This window comes from Myotis myotis, unplaced genomic scaffold (assembly GCF_014108235.1).
Source record: "Myotis myotis isolate mMyoMyo1 unplaced genomic scaffold, mMyoMyo1.p scaffold_m19_p_22, whole genome shotgun sequence".
Lineage (NCBI taxonomy): Eukaryota > Metazoa > Chordata > Mammalia > Chiroptera > Vespertilionidae > Myotis > Myotis myotis.
Window position 1 is genome coordinate 1,402,755 of NW_023416327.1, and position 16,159 is coordinate 1,418,913.

General features: G+C 56.3%; 1 protein-coding gene across 3 annotated transcripts in view; it reads left to right on the plus strand.

Annotated features, from left to right (window-relative positions):
• The first annotated feature begins 3,863 nt into the window (after positions 1-3,863).
• UBE2Q2 (ubiquitin conjugating enzyme E2 Q2) overlaps positions 3,864-16,159 on the plus strand; it is a 33,022-nt gene continuing 20,726 nt past the window's right edge. Inside the window, exons 1-2 of one of the 3 annotated variants that reach the window (XR_004975129.1) lie at positions 3,864-4,203; positions 12,438-12,539. Coding sequence is in view for 2 of the 3 variants with exons in the window: in XM_036355508.1 (XP_036211401.1) it covers positions 4,033-4,203; positions 12,438-12,539 (273 nt within the window). In the remaining variant the exon portion in view is untranslated. The remainder of the gene's footprint in view (positions 4,204-12,437; positions 12,540-16,159) is intronic. The other 2 variants (XM_036355508.1, XM_036355509.1) reach the window with 2 other exon arrangements.

Here is a 16,159-nt window from a genome sequence, read left to right on the forward strand (position 1 = left end):
GGGATCGCAGATCCTTCTTGCAGTTCTGGGCATACTTGTGCTCTCCCCCACAAGCCCGTCAGACCCCAAGCCGCGGGGCCTGGGACCCAGGGCGCCCGTGGGCAGCTGGGCGCCACTCACAGGGAGGGCGCACCGGTCCCCGGGGTGCGTTGGGGAGCGGGGAGGGCATCGTGCGAGGAGCAGGGTGGGGAGACCAGATGGCTTGTCCCTGCGCGTGATTCAGACCTTCCTGTTGTAAAGGATTTTGTTCGACAGGAATTCCCAGAATGGCTGACACGCCCACTTTCGGGCAGGCCCCAGCCCCGCCCGCAGCCTGTGGTGAAGGAAGGGGTGGGGGGGGACTGTGCCCACTTGTACGCCCAGCGCCACTCGGGGGTGCTGAGAGCTTCGGGGACGGGAAGAGGTCAGACTTACACTGACTGAATGGACTCCATGGTTCTCGCGCCCTGGGAGGGAAGCAGTTTTGGGAGGACCCGTTTCCTGTCTTTGCTAGACGCTCGACCCATCTTGACCTCTCATTTCTTTTCTTTTTATTTTATTTTTATATTTTTACTGATTTCAGAGAGGAAGGGAGAGGGAGAGAGAGAGAGAGAGAGAGAGAGAAACACCAATAATGAGGAGGAATCATGGACCGGCCGCCTCCTGCACGCCCCACACTGGGGATGGAGCCCACCACCCGGACCTGTGCCCTGACCAGGAATCGAACCCTGACCTCCTGGTTCACGGGTCGACGCTCACACCAGCTGGGCCGGGCTTCTTATTTCTTAATCTCCCAGGCAGATCCGTGTCCAGGGCTGGTTTGGAGGTGATGACAGGGTGTTGACTGGGTGGCGAGATTGGGGCGTGCAGTCGGCACAGACAGCGGTCCCCCCTGCACCCCGGAACTGAGGGAATGAATCTCAGAGCCTGGTCTCGAAGGCACCAAAGCGCAAGGGCCCTGTGATCGCTGAGGACGACCCGGGAAGTGGGTCTGAGAGTGTCTGTACTTGCAAACGGAATTGCCGCGCCTGGACCAGCGATCACCACCAGGCTACCAACAGGAGGAGAGAGCAAGAGCCAGAAAAGAACCAATGGCCCTCACCAGGCCGGCGTGGCTCAGTGGTTGGGCGTCGACCTATGAACCAGGAGATCAGGGTTTGATTCCCTGTCAGGGCACGTGCCCAGGTTGGGGGCTCGGTCCCCAGTGGGGGGCGTGCAGGAGGCGGCCGGTCCATGATTCTCTCTCATCATTGATGTTTCTCTCCCTCTCCCTTCCTCTCTGACATCAATAAAAATATATTTTTAAAAAATTTCAACTTAGGGTACAGGGAAGGCTTGATGAAAGAGATGGCCTTTGAGATGCTGGAACAGCTGAGCATGGAGTGTGCTATCCCTGGGAATTATTCCACAATCAAGTTCCTGGAACCCCCTCCCTTCCTTCCCACTCCCAGTTCATAGTGGTGTCTTTAGTGACCCCCCTTCCTCCCAGTAAATACAACTTTGTGTGCAGAAGTATTTTCCTGGGAAGAAAGGTCATAGCTCTTATTAGATTCTCAAAGGTCTGTGGCCCCTGCTCTAAGAAGCTGTAGAGCAGGATATCTAAGAAGTAAATACAAATAAAAGCTTTAAAAAATACATTGTAAAAAATGATCTGATCTTTTCTTAAAATATATTCTTATTGATTTCAGAGAGGAAGGAAGAGGGAGGGAGAGAGAGAAAAACATCAATGATGAGAGAGAATCATGGATCGGCTGCCTCCTGCACGTCCCCCACTGGGGATTGAGCCCCAAACCCCGGCTTGTGCCCTGAGGGAGGAATCGAAACAGCAACCTCTTGGTGCACGGGACGACGTTCAATCCACTGAGCCACACTGGCCCGGCCAAGTGAGAGCGTTTAAAATGTCCCTCGCTCCCTGGATTAATTAATATCACCTGTGCTGTGCTGCATTTTGTCAGCTAAGGGACCAGTAACTGCAGCGGGAGACGTTTAGGGGCTGGGGAGGGCTGGGGAGCTCCAGTCAGGACCAGGGTAAGAGGAAAACGCAGGGCCCCTGGTTGGAAAATCACGGAGAATTTCAGAATGGTACAGCAGAACACTGAACCAAGCACAAGGCCCTCTCTGAGCGAGGCCCCGCCTCCAGCATGTCTTCCTGGACACACCAGGGGTGCATCCCAGGTGTGCTGTGTTGCTTTGCACTTCCATTCACCCCTTCATCCATTTGTGGGGCCTTTTAAATTTATTTTTATTTATTTTTTAAAAATATATTTTATTGATGCCGAAACCGGTTTGGCTCAGTGGATAGAGCCTCAGCCTGCGGACTGAAAGGTTCCAGGTTCGATTCCGGTCAAGGGCACGTACCTGGGTTGCGGGCACATCCCCAGTGGGAGGTGTGCGGGAGGCAGCTGATCGATGTTTCTCTCTCATCGATGTTTCTAACTCTCTGTCTCTTTCCCTTCCTCTCTAAAAAAATCAATAAAATATATTTAAAAAAATATATATATATTTTATTGATTCTTTACAGAGAGGAAGGGAGAGGGATAGAGAGTTAGAAACATCGATGAGAGAGAAACACCGATCAGCTGCCTCCCGCACACCTCCCACTGGGGATGTGCCCGCAACCCAGGTACGTGCCCTTGACCGGAATCGAACCTGGGACCCTTCAGTCCGCAGGCCGAGGCTCTATCCACTGAGCAAACTGGTTAGGGTGGCCTTTTTTATTTTAATATATTTTTTATTGATTTGCAGAGAGGAAGGGAGAGGGAGAGAGAGACAGAAACATCAATGATGAGAGAGAATCATAGATCAGCTGCCTCCTGCACGCCCCCCCATGGGGACCGAGCCTGCAACCCGGGCATGTGGCCTGCCCGGGAATCGAACCGTGATCTCCTGGTTCACAGGTCGACGCCCGGAGCCACCCGACCGGGGCCATTTGTGGGGCCCCCAGGATGTGTCCGGGGCTGTGTCCGAGCTGCGGCTGCCAGATCCAGGAGCATCCACTGAGTCACATTGGGCGTCGACATGGCCAAGGCCTTGTCCTGGGTCGTGGGGATGGGCCTCCATGGGCTTTGGAAGAAGACAGTGAACAAAGGGACGGGGGAGAGGTCGCGCGGTGGCAGGTGCGGGCGGGAGGCAGGGTGTCGGTGCGGTGGTGGCACTTTGACCTGGGATGACCTCGGAGCCGGCCCCACGGGGGTGATTGCGCCACGGCCAGCGTGGGAACCGGGGCAAAGGCTGCACAGGAGGGAGGATGGACGCCGAGCGAGCTGGGCCGCCGATGCGGGGAGCGTGACCCAGTAGAGGGAGCGACAGAACCCGGCGGCGAGGGGGCGGGGCGCGAGGGCCGCGTGCACGCGTGGGGGCGGGTCTTGATGCGGGGGCGGAGCCAGGTTTGCGTCCGGGGACGGGACGAGGCCTTGCGTCGGGGGCGGGGCGAGCGGCCTCTGCTGGTGGCGGCGTGGGCGGGGCTCGAGACGTGGGCGGTGGCGGGTTTGCGGTGGGGGCGGAGCGACGGGCGGGGCGCGCGGTGAGCGGCCTCTGCTGGTGGCGTGGGCGGGGCTTGAGGTGTGGGCGGAGCCGGGCTTGCGTCGGGGGGCGGGACGAGGCCTTGCGTTGGGGGCGGGGAGAGGGGCGGGGCGAGGGGCGAGCAGCCTCTGCTGGTGGCGTAGGCGGGGCTCGAGACGTGGGCGGAGCCTAGCTTGCGTCAGAGGCGGGGAGAGGGGCGGGGCGAAAGGCCTCTGCTGGTGGCGTGGGCGGAGCCGGGCTTGCGGCGGGGGGCGGAGCGACGGTGGGGGCGCGCGACGAGTGGCCTCTGCTGGTGGCGTGGGCGGGGCCTGAGGTGTGGGCGGAGCCGGGCGGGCGGCGGGGGGCGGGGCGAGGGCGGGGCGGGCGGCCTCTGCCGGCGGCGGGGCGGTGTCGCGTCGCCCTCCTCAGCCGCGGGCTGCCGCCTCCTGCCGGCCGCGTCGGTTACAAAGGCCGCTGCCGGGCCGGCCGCCCTCAGCGTCTTCCGGCCGTGACGGCGGCGCGGGCCGGGCTCCCCGCCGGAGATGAGGGAGGATGTCGGTGTCGGGGCTGAAGGCTGAGCTCAAGTTCCTGGCGTCCATCTTCGACAAGAACCACGAGCGGTTCCGCATCGTCAGCTGGAAGCTGGACGAGCTGCACTGCCAGTTCCTGGTGCGGCCGCCGGGCAGCGCGGCCTCGGCGCTCACGCTGCACTGCAACATCACGGTGCGGGCCGGGCCGGGCCGGGGCCGGGGGCAGGCCGGGGGCGGCGGACAAAGACGCCCGCCCGGGGCCCGGCCACCGCCGCCCCGCGAGGCCGGGGGTGGAGGCGGCGCGGTCTGGGCGCCCCGGGCTGGGCCGCTGCCGGTTCGCCGCCGCGTCGCCGCGGGGCTGGGGGAGGCGACGGGGGTCCGGGCGCTGAGGGGCCGCCGGGTCGCCGCGGGCGGGCGGAGGGGACGGGCGGGCGGGAGGCCGGGGCCGCCTCCGGGCTCAGGCCGCGCAGCCCCGGCCGCCTCGGCACGTCCGCGTTTCGGGAGGAGCCGACCCGAGAGCCCGAGGCGCCGGGGGAGGGACGGGGCGGGGGGAGGGAAGGGCGGCGCGCAGGTGCCCGAGCGCGGACCGGCCACTTCCGGCCACAGGCCGGGGGACCCTCGCGCGCACTTTGGGGGACGCGGGGCGCCCCTGAGAGCCCGGGGCTGGGGGAACCGGCCGGGGGGGGGGCGACCTCCTCTTCCTCCTCCTCCTCTTCCTCCTCCTCCTCCTCCTCCTCCTCCTCCTCCGAGCACCCACCCAGCTCGGGGTCCCTCCCTGGAGCCGGGGGCCGAGGCCGGGGAGCGACCAGGTTCCCCTGAAAATGGGGTTCCCGGGTTGCGGGGTGAGGGTGGGGGGTTGGGGGGGCAGGTGTGTGTTTCCGGAAAAACCAGTCCGGGGAGCGCTGCGAGGGGGGGAGGGAGGGTTTATTGAGCATCCAGCGTGCGGTTCCCGGTTCGGTTCTGCAGAATCGGGCCGAGCGCCGTGTTGTTATTATTGTTTTTTTGGGGGGGGGTGTCGGGAGGGGGGTTGGCGGGGAAAGAAGAGGTTTCCACAGCAAAAGGTGTGACTCAGGGCCGTGATATCATCGGGAGGAAAAAGCCCCAGGCAGCACTCACTCTGGTTTTTTTTTGGGGGGGGGGGGGGGAGTGGGGACGCCCCCGAGGGGAGCCTGGTGGTGGTGGTTGGGCTTTCACGCAGATGAGCCCGGTTTCCCCCCCTCCCCACCCCGCAGAGAAAAATTTATCTGAAAAAATAAACACACAAACAAAAACCCGAAAACCAGCCCGGCCGGTGTGGCTCAGTGGTTGGCTGCAGGTCAGCGCACCACGTGCCCCAGTGGCTGGCTCGATCCCCAGGAGGGGCCTCCGTGCAGCGGGCAGCCGACCTGTGATTCTCGTCATTTTTTAAAATCTTTTTTTAAAAATTTTTTATTTATTGATTGATTTTAGAGAGAGAGGATGGGGGAGAAGGGAGTGAGAGAGTGCCATAATGTGTTATTCGCTTATTTATGCATTCATTGATTGATTCTTGTATGTGTCCTGACCGGGAATTGAACCTGCAACCTTGGGGTGTTGGGATGATGCTCTAACCAACTGAGCTACCCGGCCAGGGCTTCTTAAAATCTTTATTGAAAGTATTACATGTGGGCCCCCCCCCCCTTTATTTTTAAGAATTATTTTATTTATTTATTTATTTACTTATTTTTAAATATACTTTTATTGATTTCAGAGAAAAAGGGAGAGGGAGAGAGAGAGAAACATCCATGATGAGAGAGAATCATGGACCGGCTGCCTCCTGCACGCCCCACTCTGGGGATGGAGCCCACAACCCAGGCATGTGCCCTTGACCGGGAATCAAACCCCGGACCCTTCAGGCCTCAAGTTGACGCTCTACCCACTGAGCCACACCAGCTAGGGCTTGATTGATTTTTATAGAGAGAGAGAGAGAGGAAAGGGGGGAGAGAGAGAGACATTGATTTGTTGTTCCACTTATTTATACATTCATTGGTTGATTCTTTTTTAAAAATATATATATTTTTATTGATTTCAGAGAGGAAGAGAGAGATAGATACATCAATGATGAGAGAGAACCATGGACCAGCTGCCTCCTGCACGCCCCCTTCTGGGGATCGAGCCCGCAACCCGGGCCTGTGCCCTGACCGGAATCGAAGAACCCGCGACCCTTCAGTCATCGGCCTCTTGGTTCATAGGTTGACGCTCAACCTCTGAGCCACTGTGGCTGGGCCGTTGGTTGATTCTTGTTTGTGACCTGACTAGGGGTCGAACCCACGACCTTGATAAACGGGAAGGACACTCTAACCAACGGAGCTACCCAGTCAGGGCCTCCATGTCCCCTTTTTCCCCATCGACCCCCTCCAGGCCACCCGCCCCCGGCTCACCTCCCACTGTGTGTGTCCGTGGGCCGTGCATATATACATGCACGGAGGGTCTTCGGTTGGTCACCTCCCTCCCTCCCTCCCCCCCCTGCTTCCCTCCGAGACCCTGGACTCTGTCCCCGCTTCCATGGCTCTGGATCCACTCCTTCCTCCCGTTTATCTTGTTACTTAGATTCCATATATGAGGGCGTGATTCTCATCGTTGATGTCTCTCTCTCGGTCCCTCTCCCTTCCTCTCTGAAATCGATAAAAACATTGATTTTAAAGAAAACACACACAAAACCACCCACCAAAGCTTGAGGAAAGTGTGGCCGAGAAGCCCAGCAAGAAGGAGAGCGCTTTTCCAGCAGCGGGAACAGGAAGTAGGAGCGCTGGCCTCAGGGTGACCGTCTCGGGAGAGTGTGGGGTGATGCCCAGGGAAAGGCAGGGCTGGTTTGAAGGACAGGAGCCGGACGGGTAGGCCGTGGGGAGCCACCGAGTTGCCCAGGGAACTTGGGAAAGGCGTTCGCCATCCAGGAGCGGGAGTGGGTCTCCACGGGGGTGTGTGTGTGTGTGTGTGTGCTTATTTATTTATTGTTAAATGTGTTTTTATTGATTTCAGAGAGAGAGAGTGAGAGAGAGAAACATCCATGATGAGAGAGAATCATGGACCGGCTGCCTCCTGCACGCCCCCCCTGGGGATGGAGCCCGCAACCCTGGCACGTGCCCCGACCGGGAATCGGACCCTGACCTCCTGGTTCACAGGTTGATGCTCAGCCCCTGAGCCGTGCCGGCCGGCTGGCGACAGCAGGGGCTTTAGGAGAGGAGTGTGTGGTGCTGGGCTGGCACTGAGCGCCCGGGGCACAGGGATTCCCAGTGACTGATTGTCAGTCAGGCTGCCACCCGAGGCATTGTCTCACCTCCGGGCCTCAGTGCCCATAGACCACACGCGCAAGGACGGCGACTGATGGCCTGGGTTAGGAAGTGGAGCACGAAGGGAATGGGAGCCCGGCCGGCTGGCGCGGCTCCCTGGCTGAGCGTCGACTTAAGAACCAGGAGGTCGCGGCTTGATTCCCGGTCGGGGCACAGGCCCGGGTGGCGGGCTCCCTCCCCAGTGGGGGGCGTGCAGGAGGCGGCCGATCAGTGATTCCCTCAACATGGATGTCTCTCTCTCTCTCCCTTCCTCTCTGAGATCAATAAAAATATATTCGAAAAGAAGAAGTGGATGACACACCGGGAGGAGGGCTTGGTGGGGACTAGGGCAGCGGCACCACAGGGAGACGCCGTTCGAGTCGCGATGCTGGGCCTGTCTTCATGTTGACCAAGAAGCAGCGTGTGCAGCTCCTGTGACGTGTGCGTGGACGGCGCCTCACGGGTTGTTTCTCACACGCACGCACACGCCAGTTTCTGAAGAACCCTCCCAGGGTGCCGCACCCTCTCCTTCAGGCTTCTGCACGCCGTCTGTCCCGTGTGGCGTGTGCGCCATTCACCCCCCCACCCCCACCCCATCGGCCTTTCCAGTCTGACCGCCCCCAAGGGCTCGGAAATGGGGCAGAGTCAGCTCATGCCGACGTGTGTCCTAGTCCTTGCGACCTGCGCCTTGGGTATGTTTTCTGTTGTAATAGTTGGGGCGCTTGCCTTTTTTTTAAGTTACTGTCGTCTTTGTTGTCTGTTATCTGGCTTTGGAACAACAATGATGGCGTAGGAGCCACCATGGGAATCCCGTGTGGCCTGGACATGTTCTGGGGGAGGAGCCCTCAGCGGCCGGAGCACCGCGTGCCCAAGGTCTCTTCGTGGGCCTGACCTCTCTTTATTCCCTCATCTCGGTCCTCAGTTTGCCCAGGGGATGTCCTGCCAGCTGCCCTGGCTGGTGCCCCGAGGGCTCTCTTTCTAGGATGGGTTTGAGTCTCCGGGGCCGGGCCTCCTGGAGCTCGTCAGTGCTCCTACGGCCCCCCTCCTCAGCAGGGCCCGCGTGGCTGGGGTAGCTGCCGTCATGGGGGCCCCCTCTCTCTCCGGGGGGCCACCTCTCTCATGGGGGGCCACCTCTCTCTCCGGGGGACCACCTCTCTCTCCGGGGGGCCACCTCTCCTGGGGGCCCCCTCTCTCTCCTGGGGGCCACCTCTCTCATGGGGGGCCACCTCTCTCTCCTGGGGGCCACCTCTCTCACGGGGACCACCTCTCTCACGGGGACCACCTCTCTCTCCGGGGGACCACCTCTCTCACGGGGCCCACCTCTCTCTCCGGGGGACCACCTCTCTCACGGGGACCACCTCTCTCAGGTCCCGTTTCATCCTGGCAGCACCTTGGTTCGAAGACAGAGCGGACGTGTCTTGTGGGAGCAGGGTGGGCACATCGAGGGGCTCTGCTGTGAGAACTTTCAGCTTCCATGTCACCTGGGTCATTAGGAAAATTTAAAATTTCTTTTTAAAACAGTATGTTTTTATTGCTTTTTCTTTTTTTTTAATCCTCACCCAAGGATACTTTTTTCTCCATTGATTTTTAGAGAGAGTGGGAGGGAGGGGGGGAGAGAGAGAGAGAGACCCTGTGAGAGACACATCGATGGGTTGCCTCCTGGACACACCCGACCAAGGCCAGGGGTTAAGGCTGCAACCGAGGTACGTGCCCCCGACCGGAATCGAACCCGGGACCTTTAGTCCCGGGGAGGGCCAGCGCTCTAGCCACTGAGCCACACGGGCTCGGGCTGTAATCTCCTCCTGAAGCTGCTCATTCCCTTCCCCCTCAGCCCCTAGGGCCTCTCGCTTCTCTTTCTGTTTCTGTTCATGGTGATTCCCAGTCCAGTTCGGCAGAGCCGCTCACATGGTCATCAGGTCTCTGCTCAGCCCGCCCGCTCCTGGCCCCTCCTCCTCAGGGGAGGCCCCTCCTCCCGTCCTGGGCTGGGCCTCAGCTCCTGGAGTCAGACACTGAAGGACCAGCGAGTTCTGCTTCCTGGGGGTCGGAGGTCCTCTGGCACCTACAGTTTCTCACTTCCCTCCGACTTCTCCCCGCGCCGGATCCCGGAATGGGGGGCCGGGGGGGGCGGCTCTGCACAGAGAACGGTGTTAGGCAGCGGTGCTTCCCTTTGCCTTTCTTAGTCTTTTTTTTTTTTTTTTTTTTTTACGATGGCAGGGGGAATGTCCTATAATTACCCTTTTCATCTTCCACTCGGCAAACGTTCAGTAAATACAGGGTTTCCCAAAAAACGCACACCCACCCTGAATGATGATAAGTCAGTGGTTATTGACGTACAGGTCATTTCCAACAGTTAGGAGACCCGGCAGAAATGAGTCATTAGTTTGGTCAGTGCCTGTTTGCCAGATCGAGGACCGTTCTGGCCCGGCCCTGCTGCCGCCGCGAAGCTGTGGGATCGCAGACGTGAAGAAGCTTCCGCACCATATGTGTGTGCCCTCGGCCCGCAGGCTGTGGCCGGCTTTGTCCCGTGTCCCCCTCTCATGTGTCCCCATCAAGACGGTCTGGTGGCACTTTAGGATAAATCTTCTTTCTTCAAGCTTAGCCCGGCTCCACCCATTAATTTCAAATCAGTTAAACGAGAAAAAGAGCGAAAATTAAGGGCATTGACAGTGGTCAGTGCACACATGCTTTCGGGGACACCTTGGTCTGTTGCCTACATGGTCAGTCTGGCTGTGCAGTTTGAACAGAAGACTTGCCTGTCCTGTATGTTAACCGCCACGAGTCTGTCATGGGCACGCGCACATGTGAGGGGCCGCGTGGGGCTGGAGAGGAAACCTGTGACTTGACCTCAAGTTCGTATGAAAGATGCCTTTACGAAGTGAAAGACCAGACGTGTTGTTCTCTAGGCAAAGGGAATTGAGCTGAAATGTTTTCTGTTTTGTAAACGTGCCCTGATCTTAAATATGACGGGCAAAGAGGGCTGTTTCAACCTCGGGGAGTCTTTCCTAATAAAGTAGGACGTCGAGGTATGCAAGGCGGTCGGTCGTGCAAACCTACATCCCATTGCCAGTCGGTGCCAACCTCCGGTTACGATCACACCCGGAGGCCCAGCAGCGTTTGACTCACCTGGGCAGCCCTGTGGGAGCTCATTCTCCCTGTGGACTGAGTGCTTGTGTCTGGGAACTGCTGGCAGGGATTGGGTTAGGGCAGCGGTTCTCAACCTGTGGGTCGCGACCCTTTCACAGGGGTCGCCTAAGACCATCGGAAAACATCTATAATTACATACTGTTTTTGTGATGAATCACTGTGCTTTCATTATGTTCAATGTGTCACCATGAAATTGGGGGTCACCACGCCATGAGGAACTGTATTAAAGGGTCGCGGCGTGAGGAAGGTTGAGAACCACGGGTTTAGAGAGACCCTCCCCCCGGACGTAAACTAGCCAGTAAACAAAAAACCCTCGTTATTTGTTGATAAGTCATCACTCTCTTCTGCATGAGTGGCTGTTCGCCCGGCTACTTGTGGTGCAACCCTTTCCCTTAATTAAACTTCTGTTCCTCATTGCCCAAAGCCTCCCTTCCCCCAGGAGCAAGATACTAAGTTTTAAAATGTTAGAGCTTCGGGTTCATGGGAGAGAGAAAGGCTTATTCTCAGTAGCTGGGACCGTGAGCAGAGCGCGTCTTGCTTTTCTGTGGCTTAGATCACTGTTTTTGCCCCCATGAGCGCACATAGGAAAGCTCTGTGTGATGACTGTTCTCTCAAATACGGAAGTGGTGGTGTCCTCGGCGGCTGACGAGCACTTCATTTTGAAAATGCTTTACAGTAATTTTTCACGGGAAGTAAATCGGGGCTGTCAGTTTTATGTGTTTCTAGTCTGACACCGATAGGAAGTAGCCCAGGCAGGTCACAGGAGGACAAACGAACGAAACCTGACCAAGAGCCCACGGCCTTGTTTCGGGCCTGCCCTCCTGGCCGGCCACCTTTCTAAAGGAAGCGCGGAGAAATGCTGGGCATGACGGCAGCTGAGTGTCCTTCAGGCCAAGGAGACCTGTGTTCATGCATCGGACCAGTTTGTAACGTCGAGTCGGATTCCTAGTCCCCCCCCCCGCCCCCCATGCCCCTCCTCGGAAGGAACAGGTCCACAAAGAGGAGACCTGGGTGTCCGTGTGGTGAATGCGTGGCCCTTAGCAACGTGGCCTCTTGTTAAGCTTCCTTCGACCTGGGGAAGGACGGTGTGAGACAAGGGTCAGCAGGTCGAGGGCTGGGGAGGTGAGTGGGATCCCCACCGCGAAGGTAAGGCACCGCCTGAGCCAGAGTGACGCAGCCCCTCCCCAGGCTGTGGGCGCGGGGTCCGCGCCGTCCCCTCGGAGTCCTGGAGGACGGGAGGCTGAGCCGGGGAGCCCGTGGGTCCTGAGCGTCCGGGTTGGCCTTCCAGCCTCCGTGCCGCGTGGAATGCTCTAGAAGGCTCTGACTCGGCCACATGTGCTGCTCGGAGCACTGACGCTGCTCGGAGCACTGACGCGTCCCCCATCACGGGCGTTTTCACTTCCTTTGGTGTCACTGCGTCTGTGGGTTCCGGTCATGGAGATGCTCAGCTGCTTACCTGCAAAATCATGAGCAGGGAGCAATTCCTTCTTATCTTCTTGTAACTTTCTTTTTATGTTGTCAAAGCATTTGGAATTTTATGAAGGTTCTGTATGGTTCTGTGAGTTTATTTCCTTCTCCACGCCACACTGATTGGACAGCAAAGTGTGACAGTAACGGTCCCATAACTGGTCTCCAGAAGAATAAAAATATTAATTAAAAAATCCATTAAAAGAAATTAATTTTTCCACACATGGATTTTAATATATTGCTTTTCCTCCCCATATATATATATTTAATTGATTTCAGAGAGGAAGGAAAAGGGAGAGAGAATTAAAAACAATGATGAGAGAATCATTGATTGGCTGCCTCCTGCGCGCTCACCCCCCCCCCCCCCCCCCCCCCCCCACTGGGGCCTGAGCCCGGAACCGGCTTGTGCCCTGACGGCTTCCCCGGGTGTGCTTCACTGAAGTCTGTGGTCACCTGACCACTGAGTGGTCTGGCTGAGCTGCATGCCCAGGTTGGTCTGTTCTGGTGTGTAACTAGGTCTCTGTTACAGGAGTCGTACCCAGCTTCCTCACCAATATGGTTCGTGGACTCTGATGACCCAAACCTGACGTCAGTTCTGGAACGTCTAGAAGATTCTAAGAACAACAGTTCGGTAAGAAAATCAGTCCCGCTCCTCTCTCTTTTTCTTCGTGACCATTAGGGAACTGCTTTTCCCGTCAAGAGTCTATAACTGCAGAAATTCCAGAGGGATACAAATGAAAAGTGTTTTATATAGAGAGAAATGCAACTTTCCATTTCACAAAGAAATTAAAACCTATTTTCCTTTTTATAAAACTGATGAGTAACATTTGTGAGAGAACTAGTAAAAGAAGGGGAACATAAAAATCTCCCGTAGTTTCTCTGCCTGCTATAAATAACCATTGTTGACATGGTGTGTTTTTCCTTTCAGTTTTTCTCCCTTGTAGTAAAGTACATATACTCATACATATGTTTAAGTAGTTGAGGTCATATTCTACATAGTTTTATATCATTTTTTAAAGTTAATATTATTACTGTATTTTCCCATGATGTTATAAAGTCCTTATAGAAAATATCAGTCACTCTTCACAGGTGACATGATTATTTACCTGGAAAAAATCCAAAGGAACCAACTGAGAAGACAGTTTTGAGGTGACTGGTTAAAGTGCTGTTACATGAAAATCAGTGGTTCCCCCAAATATCAGCTTTAGTCACTTAGAAAAGCATTTTGTTGGCGATTACAATTAAATTATTAAAAAAATGAACTACCTAGGAATAAACTTAGGTGTATCAAGAAAACTCTAATAATTTGCTGAGTGGAATGAAAGGTAGTGTGTTCCCAGATGGGCAGACTTCATTTTATAAACATGTTAATTATCTCCATAGCTTCATGTTAATTTATAAATTGAATACAATTCCAGTAAAAATAAAAAAATCAAACAGGCTTATTTTTGGAACTTGACAAAATGAATCTAAAGTCTGTTTTGAAGAGTAAAAATAATAATGAAGTTGAAGGAAAAGTAATGAAATGAGACTTGTTCAACTCGGTTTTACATAAAATACTGTGCACTGACACTGGGCTGGATGGATAAAGGCAGTGGGAATTTAGAAAGATTCAGGTCATTGAGAATTTAGAGTAAGTGAAACTGAGTTAAAGCGCTCAAATAGGAAAGGATCGATTATCCTATTAATAGTATTGGGAGAAATGACCATTTTGGGGAAGTTAGAGTCTTAGATTATTGTCAAAAGAGGTTACTTTTGCTTTAAACATGATTATACCTAAAATTAAGAACATAAGAACGTCAGTTTGAAAAGGATTTTGGAAGTGAAGGCTGGTCTGGAGGGGCCTGAGGGTGGAGGTAAAAGGCTAAAGCAGGAGGCCGCGTCCGCACCTGCCGCAGGGGCCACAGGACGGGCAGGGGCAGGGGCCGCAGGACGGGCAGGGGCCGCAGGACGGGCAGGGTCAGCTCCTGCGGCCACCTTTTCTAGACCTGAGGGTGTGTGTGTTGTGACAGAAATGATGGGGTTATGTTCCGTGTCTAAGAGATCCCATCAGAAATGCTCATATAATGAAGTGACACAGGGTATAAAACGGGGTCTGCTTTTATAAAGAAGAATGTATTCTGGTCACCGCAGAGCCCAGTCTATCGACAGAGTGAGCTGTCTTTCCGCACCTTCCGTTCACCTCGTGCATGACAGTGGGGTCTGCTTCTCGTGGCGTTAACATTCTTCCCTTTAGTCGCTGAATCAGGGCTCCTTTTCCCGTTCTGCACTTGACCCGACTGCAGCATGAGACGTCGGTGGTTCCCTTACTGAAACGCGCCTCCATTCAGCATTGATTACTTAGTGGCCACAAGGAAGACCTGGTTAGATGAACACGCCTGCGTGCGGTTTTGTGCTAGAATGTTACGTTGTAGTTACAAAGCCTGCAGCCCGTCTTCTCGCAGGGGCACAGACAACTTTCCGAGCCGTTCTGCGTGAAGAAGCCAGGCGCACGGTACTGTCTGTAGCCTGGCCTGGCCGCTGTTGGGTGAGAAGTGCGGCTCTCCGCTGGCTTATGCACTTTCCCTGGGTGGACACAGGAAGCTGTTAGTCGTAGGACACAGGAAAGTGTGTGGTTTTTATTGACTGGTTTCTGTGTGAGGCTCCGTAGTAAGTGATGAGTGCAGAACACAGGCAGGTCTGTCCGCGGGGAACTGGGCGTCGGTGAGGACTTCCGCCAGGGCCCTGCCTCCGGGCTAGTCCCTTGTTTCTCTGCCGCGTCTCCCCGGTCCGCCTCTTCCCCCTCGTGTTGTGCCTTCGCTGGGCAGCCTCTTACTCCTTAAGCCGTGCCTCCAGGCACCTGCATCTGAGCTAAAACGACTTCCAGAGCTTCCAGCCCGTCCGCGCTGTGTGTCTGTAGACCCAGGGACCCGCACTTGGTGCACCTCCTTGTCCAACGACACATCTAAATCGAGGCGCACCTGCCTCCCGGCGGTCCACCGCCCGGCAGGCTGCCCAGGGATTCTGTCTGGTTGTGCAGGGGTGGGGGGGAGATGAACCGATGAAGCTCATCACTGCTGCCTGACGGGGCCTGGGAACCGGCTTAGAGTCTGTGTGAGCCCAGTGTTCCCGCCCTCTCCCTCCCCCCCCAGCCCCAGCTCTCGAGGAAGTCTCAGGCCTGTCCATCTACCGTCTAAAACTTCCTAAGTTTATCCCCAAGGCCTTAGCTTTCCCCATCCCTGAGACGCTTTGGGGGAGCATAAAGTTGAAATTCCTGCAACATGTACCCCCGTTTTTCTTGCTGGGTAAGACTCCACCACGGGCTGCCAGCCCCCCCTTAACTCCGTGGCTCTCAGACCCCACCCCGTCGTCACGGTCACGAGCACGCACAGATGGACTGGGTGATGCACATCCACGGGGTCTGCCTTCCACGCCTGAGGGCTTTTAATCCCGATGTCCAGCTCAGCGTTTCTCTCTCTTGCTCCTGGTCCATGTGGGAAAGGCTTGTTCTTTGCTTTGTTTAACCCTATCTGGTCCTGCGCCTGCTTCCTTCGTCCTTCAGAAACCTGCTTCCTTTTCTCCTCTCTCTTCTGGGTCAGACACACCCAGGAGAGTCTCCTGACCGAGGGAAGGGGGTTGCCCGGCTCGTCCTGGTCATATCTGCGGGGCATCGACCCTGAAACTGTCGCTGCTAAACGTGTGGACATGGAAGGTGTGTGCACAGTGCTCACCTGCCTGCAGGGAATGTGCTCACCAACAGTGTGGGTGTAAATGGAGAACTGAGGCGTATTTTTGTAGTTTTAGACGCTCAAATGCTGAGAGTTTCCGCAGAAGATTCCACTTCACCGTCACCAGTGAGAGGTTTGGTTTTCATTTCACAAACGGGAGGCTCAAGCCAAGGTGGTTCGACACCATGTCCCTGTCACCAGTGCCCAGGACTGTCGTGACCACACGTGCCTCTGCTTGTAAATGACTGTGACCGGGGAAGGCACAGCTGTGACCCTGTGCAGCCACCGCCTTTGTTTTGTGGCCTAAATCACGATGAATGTGCTCGTCTGAAGTGACGGGTTTCCGGACAAGAAGTGAGCAGCTGGAAGCGGACAGTGCCGGCAGCCCTTCCTCTCCGCTTGCCGCGTGCTGCTGCACCCACTGTAGGGCTGCCCGCCCCGCGGGCCCTCCGCGTCATTCTCTCGGGGCTGCAAGTGGCGGTCGCTAACTTCTTCCGCTCCTGCTGGGGGGGTTCCAGGTGTAGTGTTGCTGTGCCTCCAGGGC